Raw genomic sequence first — 22,030 nt, 5'->3', positions numbered from 1 at the left:
GTAACTGAGTCAGCAGAGCATCCAAATGTCAGAGTCATCCAAAAGAGCACCCCTCACCATTACAGAATCCCAGACTTCCTCCTGCTGTGCTTCCTTTAACCCATCTCCCACTCTTCAGGGAATACATCCACTTTTTCCCATCTTCCTGGCTCATCAGGTCTGGAGTTAGTTTACAGATCATCAGATCTAAAAAATGAATCCTAAAATCTCGCAGAGACATCCTGGGAAAAGAGTGCCAAGAGACATCTTGTCAGCAGTTTAGTTTAGTCCATATGGCTCATAAAAAGAAAAGGAAAGGGAGCAGGGAACTTCGAAGCCACACCATTCTGCGCTACATATGGTAATGCTCATATTTTATTAGGTAGTAAAGAAGAGAGTGTCTGCTCCAACAGCAGCATCTAGAAGTAGCAAACGGACGACTAAAACTTCAGCAAAGGATAGCAGCACAGAGAATAAAATAATATTGCCATCAAAGGGAATGCAGTGAAATTACGGGGCAGCAACATTGCCACCTCGTGGCAGAAGTTATGGAGAAATCACAAACACCAGGCAAGCAAGAGCTTCCCAGAGCTATGTTAAAAATAAAAGGCAGGACAACAGCTCCTGAAAGCTGCCCTTTTTCTCCAGCAGCCCCAGGAGTCCTGCTTCTCCCTCGCTCCTGCCACTGAAAAACCGTGCATCCATGTCAGCACAGATACTGCTTCTCACGTCATCAGGCAGAGGGGAACAAGAGAGCAAGCATGGGCTGGTATGAAGCAGATCACCTATGCCTCAGCCTAAGTGCCAAGGTGCTGCTTCATCTCCAGGTGCAGCCCCAGAGCTACTGGCGGAGAGGAGAGAGGCAAGACTGTGCCATTACCAGAATTCTCCGTCCTCCTTCTTTTTCCTCAGCAAAATCTTCTCCTTCGGGCTCAGCAGCTCCCACTTGTAAGAGCTAAGGGGAATAACATGAGATGACTAACCAAATGTGGCCTGAAATTCAAGGCAGAGTACACTGCTCTCCTCTATCAAAAGAAGCCAAATACCTGTCCCCACATATCATCATGTTTATCTCCCACTAAAGAGAGGCTCCTATGCCTTCAGCCATATGAGACTCTCCATGACCACTCTGGGTCCCATGAGATGTAGCTAAACGGCTCCAGTTTTCTCCAGCAGAAGCCACAAATGCTCCATTTCCATCAGCCAGTCCACTCACTTGAACATGCAGCTTCCAAGTACTTAAAATATAAAAATTTAGACCTGCTTTGTTGGTTAATTTTCTATCAAAGGGGACATAATAGGAAGAGTGTTTGGCATAATGAATGAATGACTAGGACAGCACAAGAGGCAGCTGGGAGTCGTTTCAAAGGCAGGCCTACAGTATGTTGCTCATTATGCTCTTCAACAGGAACAGCTGGTGTGTTGTCATTATGTGACAGACACGCATCAGAGAAGTTACAGCTCTGCAGACAAGGTGAAAGTCACTCACATTCCCAGTAACCTCTGTACTCTTCTTTCCTTTCTACCCACATGAGCCTCATCAAACAGAGCCTGCACAGGGAATGAAGTGAAGCTTGGAAGAGAGAAACATGCTCCACTTTAAAGAGGAACTGGACACAAGTTTACAGTTGCCAGTGGTCTAGAATGCAAAACACTGTCTTTTGTGGATCTCAATTAAAAAAAAATCAGGTAGCTGCAAATACAGGGCCCATTTGCCTCACTGGTTGCTTCTTCTGATCTCATACCCAATTGTATTCCTGAAACAGCCAGAACAGAGGAATCCTTTGCAGCCAGCCAGCTCCTGCACTTTGTAGCCTGTGGAGGACTTTGCACAGGCCCTCCCATGATAAATGACTGTGTGTCCTGAAACATGTTGTTTGTTTAGAGCCTCCTGCCCAGCTATCTGTCACTTTGCATGCCATCCAGATCGCAGCAACGTGGTCAGTGTCTGACGTTCATATTATGTTTCCTCTGGTATTCAGTGAATGGAAAACGAGAACTGATCTTGTTGAAGCTGTGTGTGTGAAGTGAGCCCAGCTACGTAAGCACTATTTGCTGGAGACACACAAATCTATTGAGTCATTGCTTTGACACCAGAAGGTCTTTGCGAGCAACTGTTATCTGAATGCTGCCCTCAGCATTCATGCCTGAAGATGGCAGCATCTTTCCTCCAATAAACTTTTCCTCCCCCTCAGCATCATACCTTTCCTTTTTTAAACTCACCTGTCACTCCAGTCTCCTTTCCATTCAATTTTCCCCCATGGATTTCTCAGTCTCACTAGGTTTTCTGGTCCATATTGACAGGTCACCTGCAGAAAACAGTAACACTGTACTTATCAAGGTCTCAGCAGTTCTCATCTGGTTTAAGTCATTGTTCTGTGTCAGATATTAACAATTATTTTGTTTGTTCTCATAGATGCCAGCAAGTATGATGATAAAAATCTATGAATATGCAACTCAGAATGCTGGCAAGAAAGAGATTCAGATGCTTCATCTTAACATTCTGAAGTGATACCAGAGACATAACAGTTTCCAAATGTAGAGATTTGACTGTAAATTCCTTTTCCTTTCCAACATCTGCTCATTTTTCACTCACGTGGGGGCAAGACTGTACTACTGTGAAAGCCAAGTCCTACCACAGTGCAATGGCACAGCACAGTGCAGTCCCCCATGGGTCACCACATAGGTCAGTGCCTCCTGAACTGGGATGCCATGGTGGGAGGAGAGGCAGCCAGGCCAACCAGGGACTTTGTTGGCAGCACACAGCAGAAAAGCTGCCTTCATATTGGTTCCAGATGCTGGGTCAGTCCCTTAATGCTGCCTGGCTCTTCATCCCATCAGAGGAGCCAGAATGGCAGACATGTCGCTGATAAACTCCATACCTAAAACCTTCCTGCTCCTTCTATGGGAGACACAGATGTATATCACCCAGCTGACAGTATTTCTTCCAACTTTCCTAGTATCTCTTGCTAGAGGTACTGAACATACTTTCACCAACATGTCCAAAGCCCCACAAAGTCCTTTACCATCCTTGTCAACCTGCTTTTAAGGCTGGACAAGATAGTCATCCACCAACCCAGGAGGAGAAAGCTTGAGTTTTCTCACAGTCTTTGGGATCTATTATTTCACTGTCCTTCACCTCTAGACAAATATCTTAGGGGGACTCTCAATGATACTTCTGCAGATCAGTGGGGTCCACCTGCACTCCCTGCACAGGGGCCCAGTTTGGTTCCCTTACTCCACCATTGACTCACATTTCCATTTGCAGTCTTTCATATTTCGGCCCTTGCATCTTTACTTCTCTGTGGCCTCTCCTTTGACTTCAGAGGAAAGCTTTTTATTCCAAGTAAAAAGCATATCCCAAGTTTCAGCACATCCTCCCAGCAGCCCCAAAGTCCAGTCCTTTCTTCCTTAGCAGCTAAGATGCATTTGTGGGTGATGGTCTCAGCAGAGCCCTATGAATCATTCCCATCCTTAGAGATATGTTGATCCACATAACCATTGTCCTTTATGCCAAGACCTTGATACTAAAATGGACACACTCAAAAGTGAATCTTAACAAAGCACACAGTCTCTTTTAGCCTTAGAAAAGAGCACTGGGGAGGAGATACCATAGTTGGTCTGATTAATGGTTGAACCTATGACTGCAATAAAAATTGTTGATATCCAAATAAACCTGGACCCAGGACATTAGGGCTAGTCTTACCTTTCTAATACCAGTTACTGTGTAGGCATGGCCAGCAACAAGCCCATTCTTCAGGACCTTTGTTGTCTGTATAAAAGGAAGAGAAACAGAAGGAAAATAAACCTTTTATTCTACCTATACTTACATGGCAGACTCATACCAATACCAGAGACCTGTACCTGTGTCAGCAATGACTCTCAAAGCAAATGGAGAATGGTTTGAACTGAAAATTAAATGAATAAATAAATTGAAGCTCTTAACAGCCATATTTCGCAGTATGCTTGGAATTGAAAGATTGATTAGGAAGGTCCTTTCCTAAATTGTGGATCTTTGGCTAGAGACTATCTCACTTTCAAAACGTTCAGGAGGTTAGGTTTTGATTTTCAGAATATTAGAGTTTCCCAACAGCTGAAGTGTTAGCATAAGGCTTGGAAGCCAAGATTTGAGCTTATGTTCTGAACCACACACCTCTCTGCCTTAGCTGTAAGTTTATTCCATGTGTGCCTGTGCCTCATTGGACAATCTGTAAAAATGGAAAATTTATTTAGCAAAAATGGGAAAATACAGTAGGACCTCATTTAAATAGAGGTTCTGTGATAGATATTCCTGAACATAACAACAGGGATCTGAGAGCAGCAGGGAATCGAGCCGTGTAGAAAGTTTAACATTAAGAATGTGACTTCTATAGAAAGTCATGTGTGGCAGCTTTGATACATTTTGAGTCACAATGACTAGCTGAGCAGCAGTAAAGAGGTCTGGAAAGGCTTTTAGCTGTAAAGCCATTTGGCATCACTCCGAGTCTCACCCCTAAGTGTGTCTGACAGCCCATGAGAGATCTGCTGTAGGTGGCTCTTGTCAGGATACCCCACAGATCAGGAGGAGCTTCTGCAAGCTTGATCCTTGTATTAACACCTCCTGTAAAATCCACCAAGGCTTCTGAAACTTGCCCAATCTGCAGATCTTCATAGGAGCCATAAAGTCTAGCAAAAAATGACATCAATATATTCTTTGGATTATAGTCACAGATGACAGGTTGAAGGTAGTGTAACAATGAAAACATACAAAAACAGTGTGCAAAATGCAAAAGGAAGGCTGTAACTCATGTTTAATTTTAGGGGAATCTTTGCATTTAGGAAGAGGAGAATCTAGAAAATTACCTCCAAGACTGGCCATACTCTGAAAGGTACTCTTCACTCATTGTCATCCCTCACTGCTCTGTAATGAGAACATGCCTATCACAACATCTTTGATAATTCTGCCTTAGCAAATGTTGCCTGAATTTATCACCAGACAGTGTGCTGTATCTAAAATATAGTACCTTGAGAGGCACGCTGTCTTGAGAGCTCAGTCTCCAATCTGATTGTCTTTACCATTGCAGTGCAACTTTCTCCTTTTCTCTCTTTTTGTTCTAATGCTAACACCAAATGAAAATTACTGCACTTTCTCACCTTTACTGTGATCTTTCTCTGAATGTTAACTAGGATTTTTCCCTGCTCTGCAGAGATTATTTCAGCCCAATATCAACAAACTCCATCAGTTATGCCTTATTGCTTTCTTCTTAGTCATATACTACCACTAAAGTTTAGCATTGTAGACAATGTTCTCACCGTGACATATGACTTGTTACATGCCTCAGTTTTGGGGGACCTGAGAGCAGGAGCTTCTACCAAAACAGAGGACAATGCTTCAGCAAACCTCCAAATTGAAAATCCTTGGAGGTTTCTCACACTGATAATACATCAAAGGAGGCATCAGAAATCATTCACCTTTGAAAATCCTTACCGGTGGCCTTCGGCTTCTCTACAGTATTTACAAAGAAGGCACCAGCACAGACAATACACTGCAAACAGTGATAACACTAAGAGGACAACCCCCCACAACAGGTCTGTTTTCACACCTAAACCCTGGGATTTAAACTCGGGGGCCTGGATTGGTAACAGCTACTGCAATGGCAGCTTTTACTGGGTAATAATAGAAAGATGAGAACCATTTATTACACTCCAAATATAGCAAGGCCTACAAAATGCATTTGTAAACAAGAACAAACTGCGTAGGCACCAACCAACATATTTTAGAGACTATTTGCATAACTTGGAATGAGTCACTTACTTAGCATATGCCTTCTCCAGAAGGGCTCCCCAGAACACGTTCTTATAGACTGAGGAAACAAAGACCAGCTCCCCCGCCTCGTTCACCGGCAGGAGATCATCAACCACCACGTCAACCCATTCTCCGAAGTGCCAGAACTGTCAGGAGAAAGGAATGAGCTGATGTTTCCTTTAGAAGGGACCTCCCCTTGAAACAACAGGAAAGGCAAGATAGCCTAGCTGTGGGCACAGAACAAGCTGCTGTGGGTCAGTGGGACGTGGGACAGAGCCAATTCCTCAGCTCCATCCGGCCAGAGGAGCAAACAAAGTATATATCAGGTGTACAAGGAATAAGCAGGGAAATAAGCCACAGTTGGACTTCTGGGGAAGGAATTCCTAACTGCAGGGTAGCACAGTTGCATCAAGAGCGGGCAAAAGGGTAGAAGACTGGAGCAGATGTGCTCAGGTCTGCTGACTGTTGCCACTCTGAAGAAATGTTTTTGTCTGTGTTAAAATACGGGTAGGGCACAGCTGGAGAAAATGGACAAGTGGAGGGGTATTCTCAGAGCGACGTGCAGGTGATTCACTGCCTGCACTGCTTTGTGGAAGGGGTGATGGGCTCTCCAGGCTGGGATACCCTCTGGCCACTTGCCCCTGGCCAAGGGGAAGCACATACATCTAAGGGTGTGACACAAAACATAGCAGAGGATTCCTGAAGATCCCCTGCAATCTGGGGGAGCAGCTGTACCCGGAAGTGGAAAATGCCAGCATATTTCCTCTCAAAGCTCTGGTTTTGTGGCACGACTGCAGCCAAGATGTCCTGGTGGAATGTCAGGGCTTCCAGGGCCGCCAGGAACCAGCAGTTCTCTGCGCCAAGACAAACGGACACATGAGTTGGCTGAAAAGCGAGAGCTGTCAGCCAAGTTCAGGAACACCACCAAGATCCTAGCAGAAGAGCTGTTGTGCTGGTGTCTTTACAATTATAACAAATCATACGCAGAAAATTAGACAATCCAGACGTGTGCTTTACTTAACCAAACCATGATTGGATTATAATTGTTCTCTCGTGACATTTTCATTTGGATACTGTTTGGTTAAATAAGAAATTTTGCAAGCAATAACTGTCAGTGGAAACATTCTGGTTTTTACTGACATTGTGTCAGGTTTTTTCTCTTCTCTATAAAGAGAACTATTAAAAAAAAGTTTCCATTTTTCTCTGAAAACATTTGCTTTTCAGAAAAGAAAAATAATTTCCAGTGGATCTCACATGCAAAACTGTACTTATCAAACTTTGTTTTTAAGGACTTAAAGCACTTCAAAAATAATTTAGTCCCACCTCTACCTCTTTTGCAGGTGACAATATATCCTTTTACTTTAGGTAGCACGGGTATAAAATTATTTTTCTAACTTCAAGGCTGTGAAGAGAACACACTCATACAAAGTATTAGGTACAAAGACAGCAAAAGTCCTGCTTCTGTGGTCCCTGTTCAGTTGTCAAGCAGCAACACCACAGACCAGTAAAAGCACGGCATCACTTCCTATTAGCATGCACAGAAGCAACAGACAGAGGTGAGTTCAGCTTGTGGAGATACCTCTCATGCCTCAAATCCCACCTCAAAGCTTGCCAGTTTTTTTACTGAGGCTATCCCATTTTAATTGCTTCATCCACACCATGACAAGTGAAGGAAGGAGAAAGACACCTTCTATTTCTATGCCAAGTTTTATACAATCAAACTTCCATGCAAAATGTTATCTTCTATAAGAACACTTAGATATTTATACAAAGGAGTTTCCTTACCCACCAATCCTTGGCAGAGATCAAGTTGCTTTCTGTTTGCAGCATAAAATACTGGACTTTTGTGTAAAGCCTGGAAAGCACACACACACAGACAAAAAAAAAAAAAAAAAAAGGAAAAAAGGTAGAGAGTCAAGTAACATCAGCTGGTTTAGCTTGAAAGTCAAGGATTTTCTGTGTGCAGAGCTGCAATCTCATAAGATGGGAAATCCAGTGAGTTCCTAGCCTAGGAACTAGGTCAAAACCTCATGGATATGTGACACAAAACATTCCCTCTGCCTTTTCTAAGCTTTCAAAATACTTATGGTCCCCTTGTCCCAGCAGACACTGTTCTGGTTCAGGTATAAATCTAGTGTGATGTGCTTTGGCTAACCTGACACCAGCCTGGGCGCACACTTGTGCTTGGTCTACACTGAATTTGGTCTCCAGCATAAGCCACTGGTGCTCACCAGTTGCATCACCATGGGCTTCTATGAACACCACACTGAGAAGCAAACTCCTCAAATATGCCAGTCCTGCTCCTCCATACAAGTTTCAGCCAAAAGAGGTTACGATGGCAGAGTATAACTGTTCAAACTTTCAGCTAACCTGACTGACATCTCCTTGATTTGACTGACACTTGGGCTACAGACTGATGGCTGCTACAGAAATTCCTGTTTCTGTGACAAGAGCAGGTTCAGAGAGAAATAATGTTACTTTTTTTCCGTTCACAAGTGCCTCTGGGGTTAAATTAATAACCTAAGTGTCAAACTTACATTTCACTCGAATGACCCAGAAATTGCTCAAGCTAAGTTTCACACTGTTGGCTTCCCCTACAGGCAGTAGCAAAGAAATGGCAAACCCTCAGAAGGCAGTTACAGTAATTAGACACCAAGCCCTGTCCTTGGTGAATTTGGGTGTTCAGTTTGCAGGCCATCAGTCATAGATGCAGCAAGCTACAAGCCTGCAGGGTGAACAGGAGAATCTCAGCATCTTCTCTGCAGCGCAGGGACTGAAGGATGCACAGCATCCATCCTCAGAGAGCCTGTGCTCTGCTAAGTTCAGCATACAGAGCAAATGGCAGCCTTCTTCACAGGGCAGTTTTAGAATCATAGAGTCATAGAATATGGTGAGCTGGAAGGGACCCATCAGGATCATCAAGTCCAACTCCTGACCCTACACAGGACACCCCAAGAATCACAGCAGAGCAGCAGAACACTGCATTGAGAGACAGAGGTTTCAAGTCCATTCCAATATCTGTGGGATGGAGGGACACCTGAAGGGCTTTGTAGAGGCTAGGACTCATGCTGACTTTACTCCCTAAATCCCTCTATGCTGATATAGCTGCCTCAGCCACAGTGCCCAGCACAACCCAGCTCAGGCCCCTGAGCACTACACTCTTCCTCCACCTGCAGATCCTGACTTAACACAAACCATCTGAAAGACTGAATTATGTATGAAACTCTAAGAATGAGGGCTGCTCTTCCCAAGCTCCCCTGCTTGCTTTGCAAAGATGCCTCTACCTTCCTGGTGAGTTTCATGAGTTTTGGAAAAACTCAGCTCTTGTGAGAAATTGTTTAAGTCTGACAAAGCATGACAGCTAGAAAATAACTTAGCTTGGAGCTGCTATCTGCTACTACCTGGCAGAATTCCCTTACAGGGACAGTAATACATGGGTTCTGAAATTCTCATGTAATTTTTACACTGCTTTCAGGAAGATCTGATTGTCAATACTCTGTGCAGTGCCTCAGAAAGAACAGAACTGCCACTGCTAGTAACAGGCTTTATCTAACTGTGCCAGGACCCTGTCTTGGCCTCTTAGACTTGTTTTCTATCCATTTGTTATGAGAACTTGCTCTGTGACCTTGCAACCAGCTGTCTCTTGCTATGATGTTCAGTTTAAGCACAGGATACCAGCAAAGGCCTTGGAAATATCAGCACAGGTAGAAAACAAAGCCCCAAAGCTAAAACCAACTCACCAACTAATGGTCAGTTACTGGTTGTGGTAGAAGCTCAACCCTGAGAGCTGGGAAAACACTAGTCTAAGTACAATAGACTAAACAGTTTAGCAGGGGAAAAAAACCCAGCCCAGCAAAAGGATAAGGCACCTGCTGCTGCTTGGGAAAGTAGCAGCCTCCAGCGTCAAAACAATACGTGCTCCATAGGAGAGAGGGCTCAAAGGCTAAGAACTATCTAGAATCTCAGATATCTTCTAAAAGTTTGGGATCTTGAATTTTGGAGAGAGGAACCACTACCATGAATACTGTCATCACAGAGTCATGGTGGGATCACCATAGCTGTGAGCTCCAAGGAAACCAGCTCCACCTGCTCCCTTTGCCTGCTCTCCCTTCCTGCTCCAAGCGTCACTGGATATAAACTGAATGAGGCTGGTTATGATTTTGGCCAACAAATGCTTCAAAGGCAATTATGAAACCGTGTACCCCAGCTTCCAAAATGACACCTGATACAATAAATGTAATCTCTGGAGAAATTAAAGTACACCTAAATTAAAGTCCAAGAGTAGTCTGTTCAATGCTAAAACTATTTGCTGGCTATCAGCTGTAGTCACCCTCTTACACTACAGTACTCACTGAAAGTCACTTACGTGTGGCCTCTTCCACTGTAAATTTCGTGGTAGTTTTTTTAGCAGTGGTCCTGTTCCAATAGAGCTGATGTGAGCAGGGAAGTTGTCATCTATGAACAGGCATTTGTTCTTCAGGCATGACTCCAGCAAAGCCTGGTAGTTCTGCTGGATGGGAGGGGTGTGTTTTTGAAAGATACTCCTGCCTAAAGGCACAGGTGACTTATTTTTTTTCAAGCAGAGCAGAAAAGGCATGGTGATGTCCCCAATAACATCAGGATAATTGTTTTCCACTGAGGATTCTGCAGGGATCTCACACTGCACAGTTCTGCTAGGAACACTCAGTTTTCTGGGATGAGGTGTGTCTTCTTCAGAAGAATTCCTGAAAATTAAAATAAGTATAAAAAGTCATTTTAATCGTGGCTTTTAAAATTTTCTCCTTAGCCAGCAGGGGTGGGTAGGGATAGTAGCACTCTCAGAAGAAGTGGGGACCCACCCAATTCTAATCTAGCACCTATCACTGCATCTTCAAGGCTTTACATTGCTGTGGATCTGAGCGAAATAAAAATGAGTGACCCCATTGACTTTTACTAGGGCTTTGAAGCCATACACATGGCTATTCTCAGTCTCTCTCTGGACTATTTTAGGTTCTCCAGGATATTTTCACAACATGTTGCAACATGAATGATAGTCTTTATTCAATCACATTCTGGCATGAAGATATTTCCCCTCCCAAGAAAAAAAAAAAAAGGCGCTAGATAAACCAAAGACTAACAGAAAAAATGGAATACATTAGGTGTTACAAAGCCATTACTCACACACCCTCGATAGTTATTTTGCCCTTTTTGCCTCATTTTGGAGAATGATATGATCTCCCCCAAGAGATCACATTCCATCTTGCTGAATACCACAGATTCACACATGAAATGGCATGCTGAGGTATTTTTTTCCTTGTAACATTCAAGACAGATGTTTCTCATCCCCCCACTAAAAACAACAAAGAGCGATGTCCTAGCCCTTTTTTAATATTGGCAGCTATGTTAAACATTAGCATCAGCCTTTGCTGCAAGTGGTGGGCTCCTGGAAGAAATCATGACTAAAATCTCAGCAGGTAAATCACTCCCATCAGTGGTAACAAGGTGATCATAATCATAGTTATTACAGTGTTTTCAGTTATTACTATTACATAGTTATTACTGTTTTCAGGACTGAAAAAATTAATCGGTATGCAAAGTTTAATAAATTGTTCACATGGCATAAAGATACAGTATTTGGATGGCTTCCCTGCAGAGGAGGCTCTTTGAGACTCAAAATCACTGCCCCAGGCACCTGGGAGGATGCTGGTCTCAGTTAGGAACCAGTTGATTGTTACTCCCATCGAAGTTGAAGGTCACAGGCATTCCCTGTGAGAAACCAAAAAACTCCAGATTGAGCTGTCCTCCCACACAGAGCTCTCATTTGTTATAAAACTACCCTACAACTGATCCACAAGGCTTGACCCTCAAAGGCAACCAAGAAAAAAAATCTTCAAAATATAGCCCTGGAAACAAAAATTCAATTTTCTATTGTACAGTAGACATTTCAGACCTGAAAAAGTATTTAAGTGCCTAACAACTTGCTTACTTTTTCTCCAGATGAAAAAATACCGTCTCTACCTCCAAATCCTCCCTTTTTACAACCTTGGCCTTCATGGCTGCAACAACATGAGCAAAAGACAGAGGTAGATTTAAGAAAAAAACAAGAGGAAGAAAACAGCCTGGAGAACAGCTGCATTTTATATAGACGGACAAAACATGTATGAAAAAGAAGTTCTCATTTTGCTGCTTTCCAGGAAAAGAAGTGGAGACCAATTGGCATACTTTGAGCTACACTGAAGAGCAAATATTTGAGACTTGATTTTTGGGTGTGCAGAGCATGCACGAAGCCTGATAAAATCATTTTAACCTTTTACCAGTTCTCACTTCACTCTGGCATTTACTTGAAAAAGAATTGAACTTCATATACAGGCTTTGAAACCCAGAGATAGTATGAAAAAACCAATGCTTTCAAAAATGGAGGTTTAAATCACCTGAATATATAGCCTTATTTCCAATAAAGTCAGCCAGCACCCCTGACTGTAACGGGGTGTAATCAGAGTTAATGATGCAGCTACTCTGTGTGTTTCAAAAACCTCCCACTGAACCTGCCTGTAGGTGTGTTGTTTTAAACTCTTTTCCAAATTACCTGGAAATCTTTGAACAAAAGAGGCAATGAAGCATTTTATGTGTCATGAACAGTGACTTCTTAGACACCTACAAGGTGTTGCACTTGTGTTTGGCTGCAGTCATGTGTAGGAGCAGCCACCAGGTACAGTTGTATATGACTAGCCAGGGTATACCTGGAAATCACCAGTACTCCACTCAGCAATGGTGCTGACCCAGAATGAATCAGTGCCCTACTGTGTCCTCCCTCACAGGTGGAGCAGAGTGTGTGCATGCCTCTTCCAGCAATTAAAATTTCTAAGGGAAAACAGCCAAGTGTAGCAGACAGTTTAGCTTCCATTTAAAGCTTTAGATGGAAGCCATGAGCCAGTAGGTTAAATGGATTTGATTCTGTATTCCTTGCATGTTTCCCTAGTTAGCATGTTTGCCATCTGATGTAAGTCCTTGCACTACATTAGCATCCTACGATCTCCCCTGATCTTTCTCAAGATCTTAAAAGCCCCATCCCTAAGTCTTAAGCTGAGAATCTGAAGTAGCCATGGAAAATCCTACACTTTTACTAAAAGTAACTGGACCATACGTGAATTCTCTCAGAGACTCTTACTCACTCTATGAGAGGATTTATCTCAGGCAACACTGGGGCAGTGGGCAATTTGAGGGCTAAACCTGGAGCTGACAGAGCTCAGCCCAGCTTTTCAGATTTAATAAAGACAATCCAAATCTGGGCTGAGAAGCTGCTCCCGATTGCGTGGAACAGAGTAAATGTTTGCATGCAAAATAATAAATTTTAGGGTGAGCAGAACAAATTATGCAGGGCCATCTTTTACAACCATTCTTGTAATACAGCAGAACATTAGCTTCAGAAATTAGTAGTCATTAGTCAAAATGAAAATGTGAGTGTATTAGGCTTTGTTAATCTTTATTAGTCTCTAAACAACAGTAGTCTCTATATATAAAAACAGCACTTGCAGGTACAACCTCAAGTCTTTGATTAAACATAGTGGTGCATTTCAGAAAAAAAAAACAAAACCAAAACAAAACAAAGCCAAAACAAAACACAAAAACCAAAAAAACAAGCAAACAAAACCAACCAACCAAACAAAACCCAAAACCAAACAAAACAAAGCAAAAAAACAAAACCAAAAAAACTCAAAGCTGACTCCTACCCTTCCTATGAGCTTTTAAAGCAAATAGAAATATCCTGAAAAGAAGCACTGAACTATGTTTTCTCACAAAATGAATGAATAAACAGACAGGTGGATGACCTTGCCCTGAATTTCCTGTGCTTGGATTATTGGCCCAAAAGTTGATGAACACCTTCTGGTGCTGAGACTTTCAAGGCCAAGCAGTGAACCTGCCCCAGAGTCTCCCACTGATCTTAAGAAAAAGTCTATAGCAAAAATGCCTGGATGGCTGTCAGAACTTCAAACAGTACCTCTCTGACCAAAGATAACTTTTAACAACTCTGGTTGAGAATTTAAAATACATATTCTTTGCTGCACTAATTGTCCAAGCTACGTCGAAATCAGTGGAAATATGAAAATCCTATTTAGTCAAGACCTGTCCTTCAGCATTTAAGGTTACAACCTATTCATAAGGATCCCAATCATAAGAGATTCTGACTACTTGCAACTCCCTCTAGAGACAGATGAAATTTTTGATCTCTGCAGAATACTCAGTGATCAAGTATCAGCTGAATTGGCTCTAAACAGCAAAAATGAGGAAACAAGGGTGCACAAAATCTGGGATAGCTAAAACACCAGCCTCTGTTCCCAACCATTTGGCAGACAGAAGTGTTGGAACTGTGACATGCAGGGCAGCTGATGTGGCTCATCCAGCTGCTTTAAATCATACCAATTCTTCTCATGTTTGCTGATAAAAACTCTTTGCCTTTCTCCTCAGCACTTCCAGAGAAAAGTACAGCAGCAGCTGCTGCATTCAGCACGGCAAGCAGCATCGTGTAACTAATACCCCCATCTGATCCCAGAGGACAGCTTCATCTTAACACCATGCCATGGTGACAGAGTTATACTCCTTTCAAACCCCTGGAGAATCCTAACTCTGTACTAGCCCGAGATGCCTGCTGAACGCCAGCACCAGATCCCTCTTACATAGCGTTTGGTGTTTGATGTCCTACCTTCTCCAGGTGTGTCCTCACAGCAAAGGATAATTGTTCCACTGGTAGTGATGCCTGTTGCTTATAAATAGTATATTAGTATATTAGTATATAGTATGTTATCTCTAGCTATGTGTGTATTTATGCTTCCGCGTGTGTGATGCTTATATATGTCTTGCATACGTAACCCCAAGAGCTTGTCCTAACCTATCAAACACTGTGGTAGAAGCAGGAGGTGGGGAAAAAAAGCCTATTGAGTAATGACAGAAAATTTCTAAATAGTTTATACAAACTGTTCCACAGAAGACGTGAAAGAACAGGTCAGTCCATCACGCAGACTACCATTTGACTCACCCATTGCTTCAGCGGGCAGCAGTTTCCTCGTTTCACTATTCAAAGCACAATCTCTCCATATATGACAGACAAAGTAGAACAGGAAGATATGTTTAACTGTGTCTTAACATATTTTAACAGGATTTCTGTTTTCAGGTAAGTAAAAGTTCAGAGAAAATACCCTCAAAAACCCATTTCTACTCAGAACAGATGGGGATATGACACTTTGTCAATAAGTAAATCATAACAATATCTACAAAGAACACTGATATAAGATTGAGGGAGGAGTATGTCCTATAACAAAGACAGCCAAAACCATTCAAGAGTTATAGGAGAAACTGCCAAGTTTCTGCACTGCAAGGATGGTGAAGGGCTCAGAGGATTTTTCTTTCCAGCACTATTACAGACTTCACATCAGTCAAGTCCCCTATGTGTTTTCTTTGCTGTACAGTTTCAAGGAATGAATTTTCTGGAAGCAAGCATGCTTCCCACCCACTGTATGTACATTATCCAAGCCCACATTCTCCACTTGTGGAGGCACATCTGGGTACCAGCACCTTGTTCCATTCCAAGCAACGAGGAGGTAAGAGCAGCATGGAGAGAGTAGGGAAAAGGGCAGTGTGTGTGTACCAAGACACCTGGAAGAATGGTGGGAGAAAGATAATGAGAAATATTTCAGAGGAATATGAAGCAGCAGTGAGGGCAGGAGGGAAAGGTAGCAGCTTTCTGAGTTGTAAAGGCAAAGCAATGAGTGAGGAAAGGGATAGATTATGCTGGAGACAATTTTATGTGTCTATATAGGCCATATGTCTATATAGGCCATATGTCTTTATATAGGTCATATGGCAGGCAGTTGAGAATTTTGATCTAGCTGAACCAGAGGAAACTTTCCTTCCCTTACTTATCAAATTAATCTATTTGGTTTAATTCTGGGGTCCCGCTGTGCCTTCCTCTCCTCTCTTTTCTTTCCCGCACCCCTGGTTATTCCCTGTTGCACCCATCACCACCTGAACTTTTGACACTATCTACTCAGGTTTCATACTCAGTAATGAACAAACAGTGGCAGTAACTGCACTGGCAGGAAGTTAATTTTACTGAACTACACTGCTCCCACAAGCTTCTTGAAACTGTTGAAGTGTTATGGACTGAGTCACCGCCTCTTTTCAAATTCAGTGACTTGCTAATGTCTCCATCCTCAGATGTTCTTTTGTAGGAAGTAAACCTGTCCAACCTAAGGCAGCAGATAAGCAAATACACACGTCACCATTTCACATGAAATGAGTTTCAGTTATACAACATTGTATTTCGCCCCCAAAAACAAAGTTTCATTCTGAGTGCAAATACTACGTGACTTAGTCCAGCCTCGCTGACTATCAGCAAAGTGGAAGTGAATCTTTTCCAGCAAGCCACTCTCTCCTGGTCAAGGCAAGCATCCAGCTAAGTGACTGCCAGCCCTGTTACCAACAGCAGGGACACTACTGAGAAACTACAGAACTAAAAGTTTAATCCATCACAGCTTTAAAGATAAAAGACAAATTCAATGGTAGATGCCAGTTGCAGACCCCCATCGGTATTAGATACAGGTATGCCCTGAGCACTGCATTAGAGTGACTTTTGAGAGAGAGTCTTTACATTTGAATGGCTAAGAAACATGCAAGAAAAACAACTGTTCTTCCAGCAGTGACTTCAAATGAAAAATCATCATTTGGAAAAAAATATTTAATTGGTTTTGTTATTTTTCTACTTGCAAAATTTAAAAAATGTAAAGTATTTTAAAAGAAAACTTACTAAAGATTGCACTATAAGACCAATCTGTCAAACAGAAAACCATCCATTAAAACACCTGTTTAAGAAATTAAAAGGAATAAAAAATGAAAATGGATTAAAACTTTTAGTCTGATTCTGGCAGAAAGAAAAACTAATTATACTCTAAACTTCCTTTCCTAATTTTACTTCCCTTTGTTTTTGGCAAACTCTATACTTCAAGGTAAAGAGCATTCTTGAGGAAGTCAGTCTCAAATGGCTAAGAAAACAGAATGAAAGATAAATAAAATTGTGCGACATTTGTGAGATACCTAAAGAAAATCTATAAAGACTGCCAAGTTTTGTTGTGATCTGCCCTGATGATAACAAATCCAAAGGAATGGGACTTTATTCAGGCAAGGTAAGGAAACATTTTTTTTTAGCTGTTGGGTACACATATTTATGATTAGTGCAATTTAATGATTAATATCCTCATCTTGTAAATGGGGAACAAGTGTGCTTGTACTATACCTGTAGCAGTCGGCTCCCACAGCCTGTACAACAGAAACCTTGCCTTGCTCCCCCATTCATTGCATTCAGGAAGGGCATCAAGGTGGCCTGGGGAGATTTACAATCAAAGGCTTCCTGGCCTGACCTTTACTTGGCTCCGAGGATAACACAAGCAAGCACCAAAGAGACTCCATATATAGCTGTAGAAATGCCAGAGTGGCACTGGAGGAGCACAGCCCTTAAATGGCAGAATTATCTAGAAGATGAAAGCGATTTTTTTCCTACAAAATGAGCAATTCTTGCCAAAACACGTTGAATTCTATGGGGCCTTTCATTTTCAGGAGTTTTCACTGGAAAGGAGTCATCAAATCCTTAAGGCCAAATGTCTCTATTTATAAAACTAAATAAATGAGGGAAATTAGTCTTAAGGAGGTTTTAAAACATCAGTTCCACTTTCAGATTAGCTCTAGGCATTGGCAGGAAAGCAGAAAAGCCTGACCTTCAGAAAATACAGTCAGTTTGCTATGTTCTTCCAGAAAAAGAAAACTGGTCCCTGGAGTCATCCCTTGCACCTCATGGGTCAGGCCATGCCACAGAGCATAGAAGTGCCTGGGATCAGCCAGGAGGAGCAGCTGGGAACAGCCAGGGAATTGTCTGCTCCTGCAGCCAGAGGTATAGAAATGGACCTGGATCGTTTTCCAGGCACAGGGCTGCATGCACCTCCATGTGTCCCCCCACCCATAAAAAAAAAAAAAGCTTGAAAAAATGCCATGAAAAAATGCCATGAAAAAAATGCACCACTGCCTCTGCTTGCACAAGCTCCAGGCTCCTCCCAACCATAAATGGCTGGGAAAGGGCAGGAGTCTGCCACATGGAGGGACAGCTTCCAAAACTGCCTCTTGCCACATTTCTCAGACCCATGGGATGGACTCAAGTGAAAAAGCCATTAGGAAATATTCTAAGAAAAAAACCCTGCTCTGCGCAGTGGAGATGAGGAGAGCCTGGAAGCAGGGCGTTGTGGCTGACAGCTGGCCCTGGGGACATGAGGAGCCACAGGCTGCTGCTGGTGGCTGTCCTGTCAGCTCTCATTGCCGGAGGAATAAAGGAGAGGGGACAGCAGATAATCTGCCCATCTCATGTGCTTAAATGGTGAACTCCTCCAGGCACAGCTAGTTGCAAGCACCCGGGAAGCGAGGGGCAGCAGCAGTGCAGCCAAATCATGGGGCTGGGGAAGGAAGAGTTGAAGAGATGACTCAAAGGGGACCTTATCAATGTGTATAAATATCTACAGAGGGGAGTGCCAAGAGGATGGAGCCAGGCTCTTCTCAGCAGTGCCAAGCAATAGGACAAGAGACAATGGGCAGAAACTAATGCACAGGAAATTCCACACGAATATGAGGAAGAACTTCGGGTGACTGCACACTGGGACAGATTGCCCAGAGACGTTGTGGAGTTTCCCTCACTGGGGATATTCCAGAACCGTCTGGACACAATCCTGTCCCGTGTGCTCCGGGATGGCCCTGCTTCAGCAGGGAGGGGGCACCAGGTGACTCGCTGTGGTCCCTTTCAACCTGACCCCTTCTGTGATTCTGTGAAAGGCTGGAGGTGGCAGCTCTCAGAAACAGCCAGCTCCGTCTCAGATCTGCACTCGCAGATCTGGTTAATTTTAGTGGATTTTTAAGGTTTATTTTAAAGTGAGGTTGAGAAAGGGAATAAAATGGCGGCCGGGCCGCATAGCCCCGCGGCGGCCCCCAGGGGGCGCTGTGGGAGCCGGCCCTTCCCCGCAGTCCAACATGGCGCCGCCCGGCGCGGCTTCACCCGCCGGGGAGAACGGGCGGCGCCTGCCAGGAGCCGCCGACTTCCGGCGCCGGCCCCTTTCCTGGCGGGCCGCCCCTCCGCGCTATGCCCACGCCGGGAGCCGGCGGCGTGAAGGGAGGTGGCGCCCGCCGGTGCCGCTCGGCCGGGGCTGCGCGGAGAAGCCGCTCCTTCAGCCTCCCGCGGGGACTGTTTTCTGGCTGAAACCGCCGGCGCAGGTGGCGTGAGGGCGGGCGGCCCTCGCGTGTGGGCGCTGGAGGGGAGCGAGGCCCGCCCGGCCTGAGGGGGATGCGCGGGTAGCCCGCGCCCGCAGCCAGCCCAGCCCTGCCCGCCGCCCCTCGCCCAGCCTCGGTGGTCGCTGCGGAGCTGGCGTCAGGCGGCCCCAAGATGTTCAGCTGGCTGGGGACCGACGACCGCCGGAGGAAGGACCCCGAGGTGTTCCAGACGGTCAGCGACGGCCTGAAGAAGCTCTACAAGACCAAGCTGCTGCCGCTGGAAGAGCACTACAAGTTCCACGAGTTCCACTCGCCCGCCCTGGAAGATGCCGACTTCGACAACAAGCCCATGGTGCTCCTCGTGGGGCAGTACTCTACCGGGAAGACCACATTCATCAGGTAAAATCCAGCTGCCCACTGCCTTCTTTCTGCACGGGCGTGCCCGCACCCTCGAGGCCCGCGGGCTGTGCTGGGGCAGGACGTGTCTCTGATGCCTGTGCTATGCCTTGATCCCCCTTCTGTCACCCCCTTCGTGTCCCTGGTGCTCATCGACAGGTTTTCATTGAAAAGTCCCCTCCGCTCAAACGCGGGGCGTTCCTTTGCAAGCACCAGTGCTCTAAGATGTCCCATAAAACACCGACGTGGCAAAAAGTAGCCCAGGGCAGGGCTGAGGAGTGCAGGCAGGGCATGAGTGTGGAGATGTGACTCACTTGGGGCCCTCTTGGCCGTCCAAAGTGCAGAGGTTTGGGCAAAGCTCGCGCGGGGTATTCCCGTGGCCGCTCGGGCCGGGTTGGCCCTGCTCATGGCCATTCTTTTCAACCTGATGTAGCTTTTGGGTGGTGGGGCAAGCTAGGGGATCCTAGCTTGTTTCGGTTTGCAATGGCCTCTGTCTCGCGCCTGGGTCTGTCTGTCTGTCTCTCGCTGCCCTGTGCCCAAAGGCAGTGCTCAGAGCCCAGTTAGAGGAGTATGTGTGCCTGTGCACAGGGGAGACCTGCCCATCTTCAGGGCTCCAGAAATAAAGTCCTGCTTTAACTGTGTCCTGCTCTGCTGAGATGCTGGGAGCAGCAAGTTCCTTTCTAATTGTAAAGAAACAGCAGCTGCGAGCAGCTCTTTCATTTCACTGATAGAAAACTGCCACAGAGAGGGTTAAATTTTTCCAGCTGGACTTTGTTGCAGGGATCTCTTTTCAGCTATGCTGCTTGTTCAACTTGGGATCATAGCTGAAGCCTTTCTCTTGGGATCATAGCTGAAGCTGCGCTGTCTGTGTTTCCTATGTGATTCATAAGCTAAGCGTTAAATTCCAGCCTTTTTCTGGTGTGGCTGTGTTGAAATCTGTGGAATTACCCCAGTGTAAATCTGGATACGAGCCACAGGCAGCCAGCCCTTTGTTCTACCAGTATTTCTTGGTGGAGGAGGGAGCTGTAGGGAAAGGTGAATCAAATTGACTGTACCTCTTAAGGACTGACCTTGAAAAATGCAGGGTGGTTTGGTTTTTTTTTTATGTACTGTAATATTCTTGCCACTAAATGTCCTGGCCAGAAGCCAAGGACAAAATGCATTTCTGCTACATTGGGGTGTACCTGGCAAACAAAGTGTAAGAGTAAAAAGGCCTTTCTCATGTGAGTGGGTACGAATGACCTAAAGAAGCATTTGGCACATGTTTGGAAAGAGAGTTAGTTACTCTTCTGAAAATTAGGCTACTTGGATAGCACAGCTGTCTGGTTCCACCCTAGATCTCTGTTCTGTGACTTGGTACCAAACGTGTTTGAAAAGCTTTTTCTGTCCTTTGGGTTACTGATGCTCAGAGCCTGAACATGAGGAGGTTGCTGAATTCCTGATATGGCTGGCTAACTAAAGCATCTCTTCCTAATTCCTCTCTTTGAATTGACAGCATCTGTGTTTCCCTGCAGTCTCACCTGCATGCTGTTGTTAGCAGAGATTTCCTGGATTTGCTTCTCTCTGTTCAGTCAATTCCTTTTCCTGTAAGTCTCAGCTGCTTTTGCAAGTTCAGGTGCTTAAAGCATGTTGTAGGCATAAGAAGATAGGGTTTTTGCTCTGCTGTCAGCAAGTGGATCTGAGCCTCTCTGACCACTGCATTTCATTCATGCATGTGTCCTCTTCTCCCAGCCTTCTCTGGGCACAGAGCTGGGATGAGCCTACTCAGACTCAAGCAGAAGTGACGGGGAACTTCTGCTTCACAAGAGTGCCAAATGGACCTGAGAAGGCTTTCCAGGAAGGCAGAGTCTTCTTGTTTAAAATAGTGCATAAGAAGGTGAAAGTTGAGAACTCTTGGAGAAGCCCGGGGCCTCTAACAGTAGGAGGAGTGTGAGGGTCTGTCACTCCAATATGTTGCAAATCAAAGGCGGGAGGTACCAGAAAACCACGTGTTACTCCTGATAGGCTTCCAGCATGAGCTTGCAGGCACTGGTCATTAAAGAGCTGGGATAAGCACCAGATTAGCACCAGGGTTATTGTGGGAAGGCAAGTGGGAGCTAAAGCTGAGAGCAGGGAGGAGTTAAAGGGGACTGGGGGAGGAAGTGGGAGAGGGGACAACCATTATATCTTAGCAGTAGAGTGAAGCAAGAAACAGCCTCTGGACGTTCCTTCCACAATCTCATCAGGATGGGGTTAATTAGTGTTATCCTTATGTATCAATTCCACTCTTAAATTGCATCCTGCTTGTACTGCCATGCAATTTAGGGAGATGACTTATTGCCACTAAACACACATGTCGAATGAACTCAGTCCCAGTTCACCTGGATCCCAGGACACCATATAAAAAAAAGGGATAAAGAACCTTAGTCACCCTCCTAAGGGAGGTCTATCTTCCATACATCTTCACTTGTTTTGGCGAATCTGAGTTGAAACAAGGAGGGAATTCAAGGCTCTGAAGCACCTAAGCTGCAGCATCTTGCAGCGAGGCTGTTCCCTTGTCAGGAGGTGACGGCAGAAAGAAGGCAGTCAAGGTTAGCAGTGAGAAACATTCCTAGA

At 44.5% G+C, this 22,030-nt stretch overlaps 2 protein-coding genes across 2 annotated transcripts in view; one reads left to right on the top strand and one right to left on the bottom strand.

Moving 5' to 3' along the window:
• The window catches only part of CAPN14 (calpain 14), a 32,816-nt gene extending 14,086 nt beyond the window's left edge, over window positions 1–18,730 (bottom strand). Inside the window, exons 1-10 of the mRNA XM_051783438.1 lie at window positions 17,031–18,730; window positions 10,131–10,488; window positions 7,550–7,619; window positions 6,500–6,618; window positions 5,774–5,910; window positions 4,470–4,644; window positions 3,686–3,751; window positions 2,203–2,288; window positions 860–934; window positions 58–221 (exon numbers count right to left, since the gene is read on the bottom strand). Coding sequence (XP_051639398.1) covers window positions 58–221; window positions 860–934; window positions 2,203–2,288; window positions 3,686–3,751; window positions 4,470–4,644; window positions 5,774–5,910; window positions 6,500–6,618; window positions 7,550–7,619; window positions 10,131–10,488; window positions 17,031–17,086 — 1,306 coding nt within the window. The 5' untranslated portion in view covers window positions 17,087–18,730. The remainder of the gene's footprint in view (window positions 1–57; window positions 222–859; window positions 935–2,202; window positions 2,289–3,685; window positions 3,752–4,469; window positions 4,645–5,773; window positions 5,911–6,499; window positions 6,619–7,549; window positions 7,620–10,130; window positions 10,489–17,030) is intronic.
• Window positions 18,731–18,898: 168 nt separating this feature from the next.
• EHD3 (EH domain containing 3) overlaps window positions 18,899–22,030 on the top strand; it is a 30,716-nt gene continuing 27,584 nt past the window's right edge. Inside the window, exon 1 of the mRNA XM_051783412.1 lies at window positions 18,899–19,438. Within this exon, the coding sequence (XP_051639372.1) occupies window positions 19,212–19,438 (227 nt within the window). The 5' untranslated portion in view covers window positions 18,899–19,211. The remainder of the gene's footprint in view (window positions 19,439–22,030) is intronic.

The sequence above is a fragment of the Manacus candei genome, unplaced genomic scaffold, assembly GCF_025592945.1.
Source record: "Manacus candei isolate 608988 ecotype Guabito, Panama unplaced genomic scaffold, ASM2559294v1 h1tg000017l, whole genome shotgun sequence".
Taxonomy (NCBI): domain Eukaryota; kingdom Metazoa; phylum Chordata; class Aves; order Passeriformes; family Pipridae; genus Manacus; species Manacus candei.
Note: the sequence above shows the minus strand (reverse complement) of the source record. Positions and strands in the feature narration are given on the sequence as shown.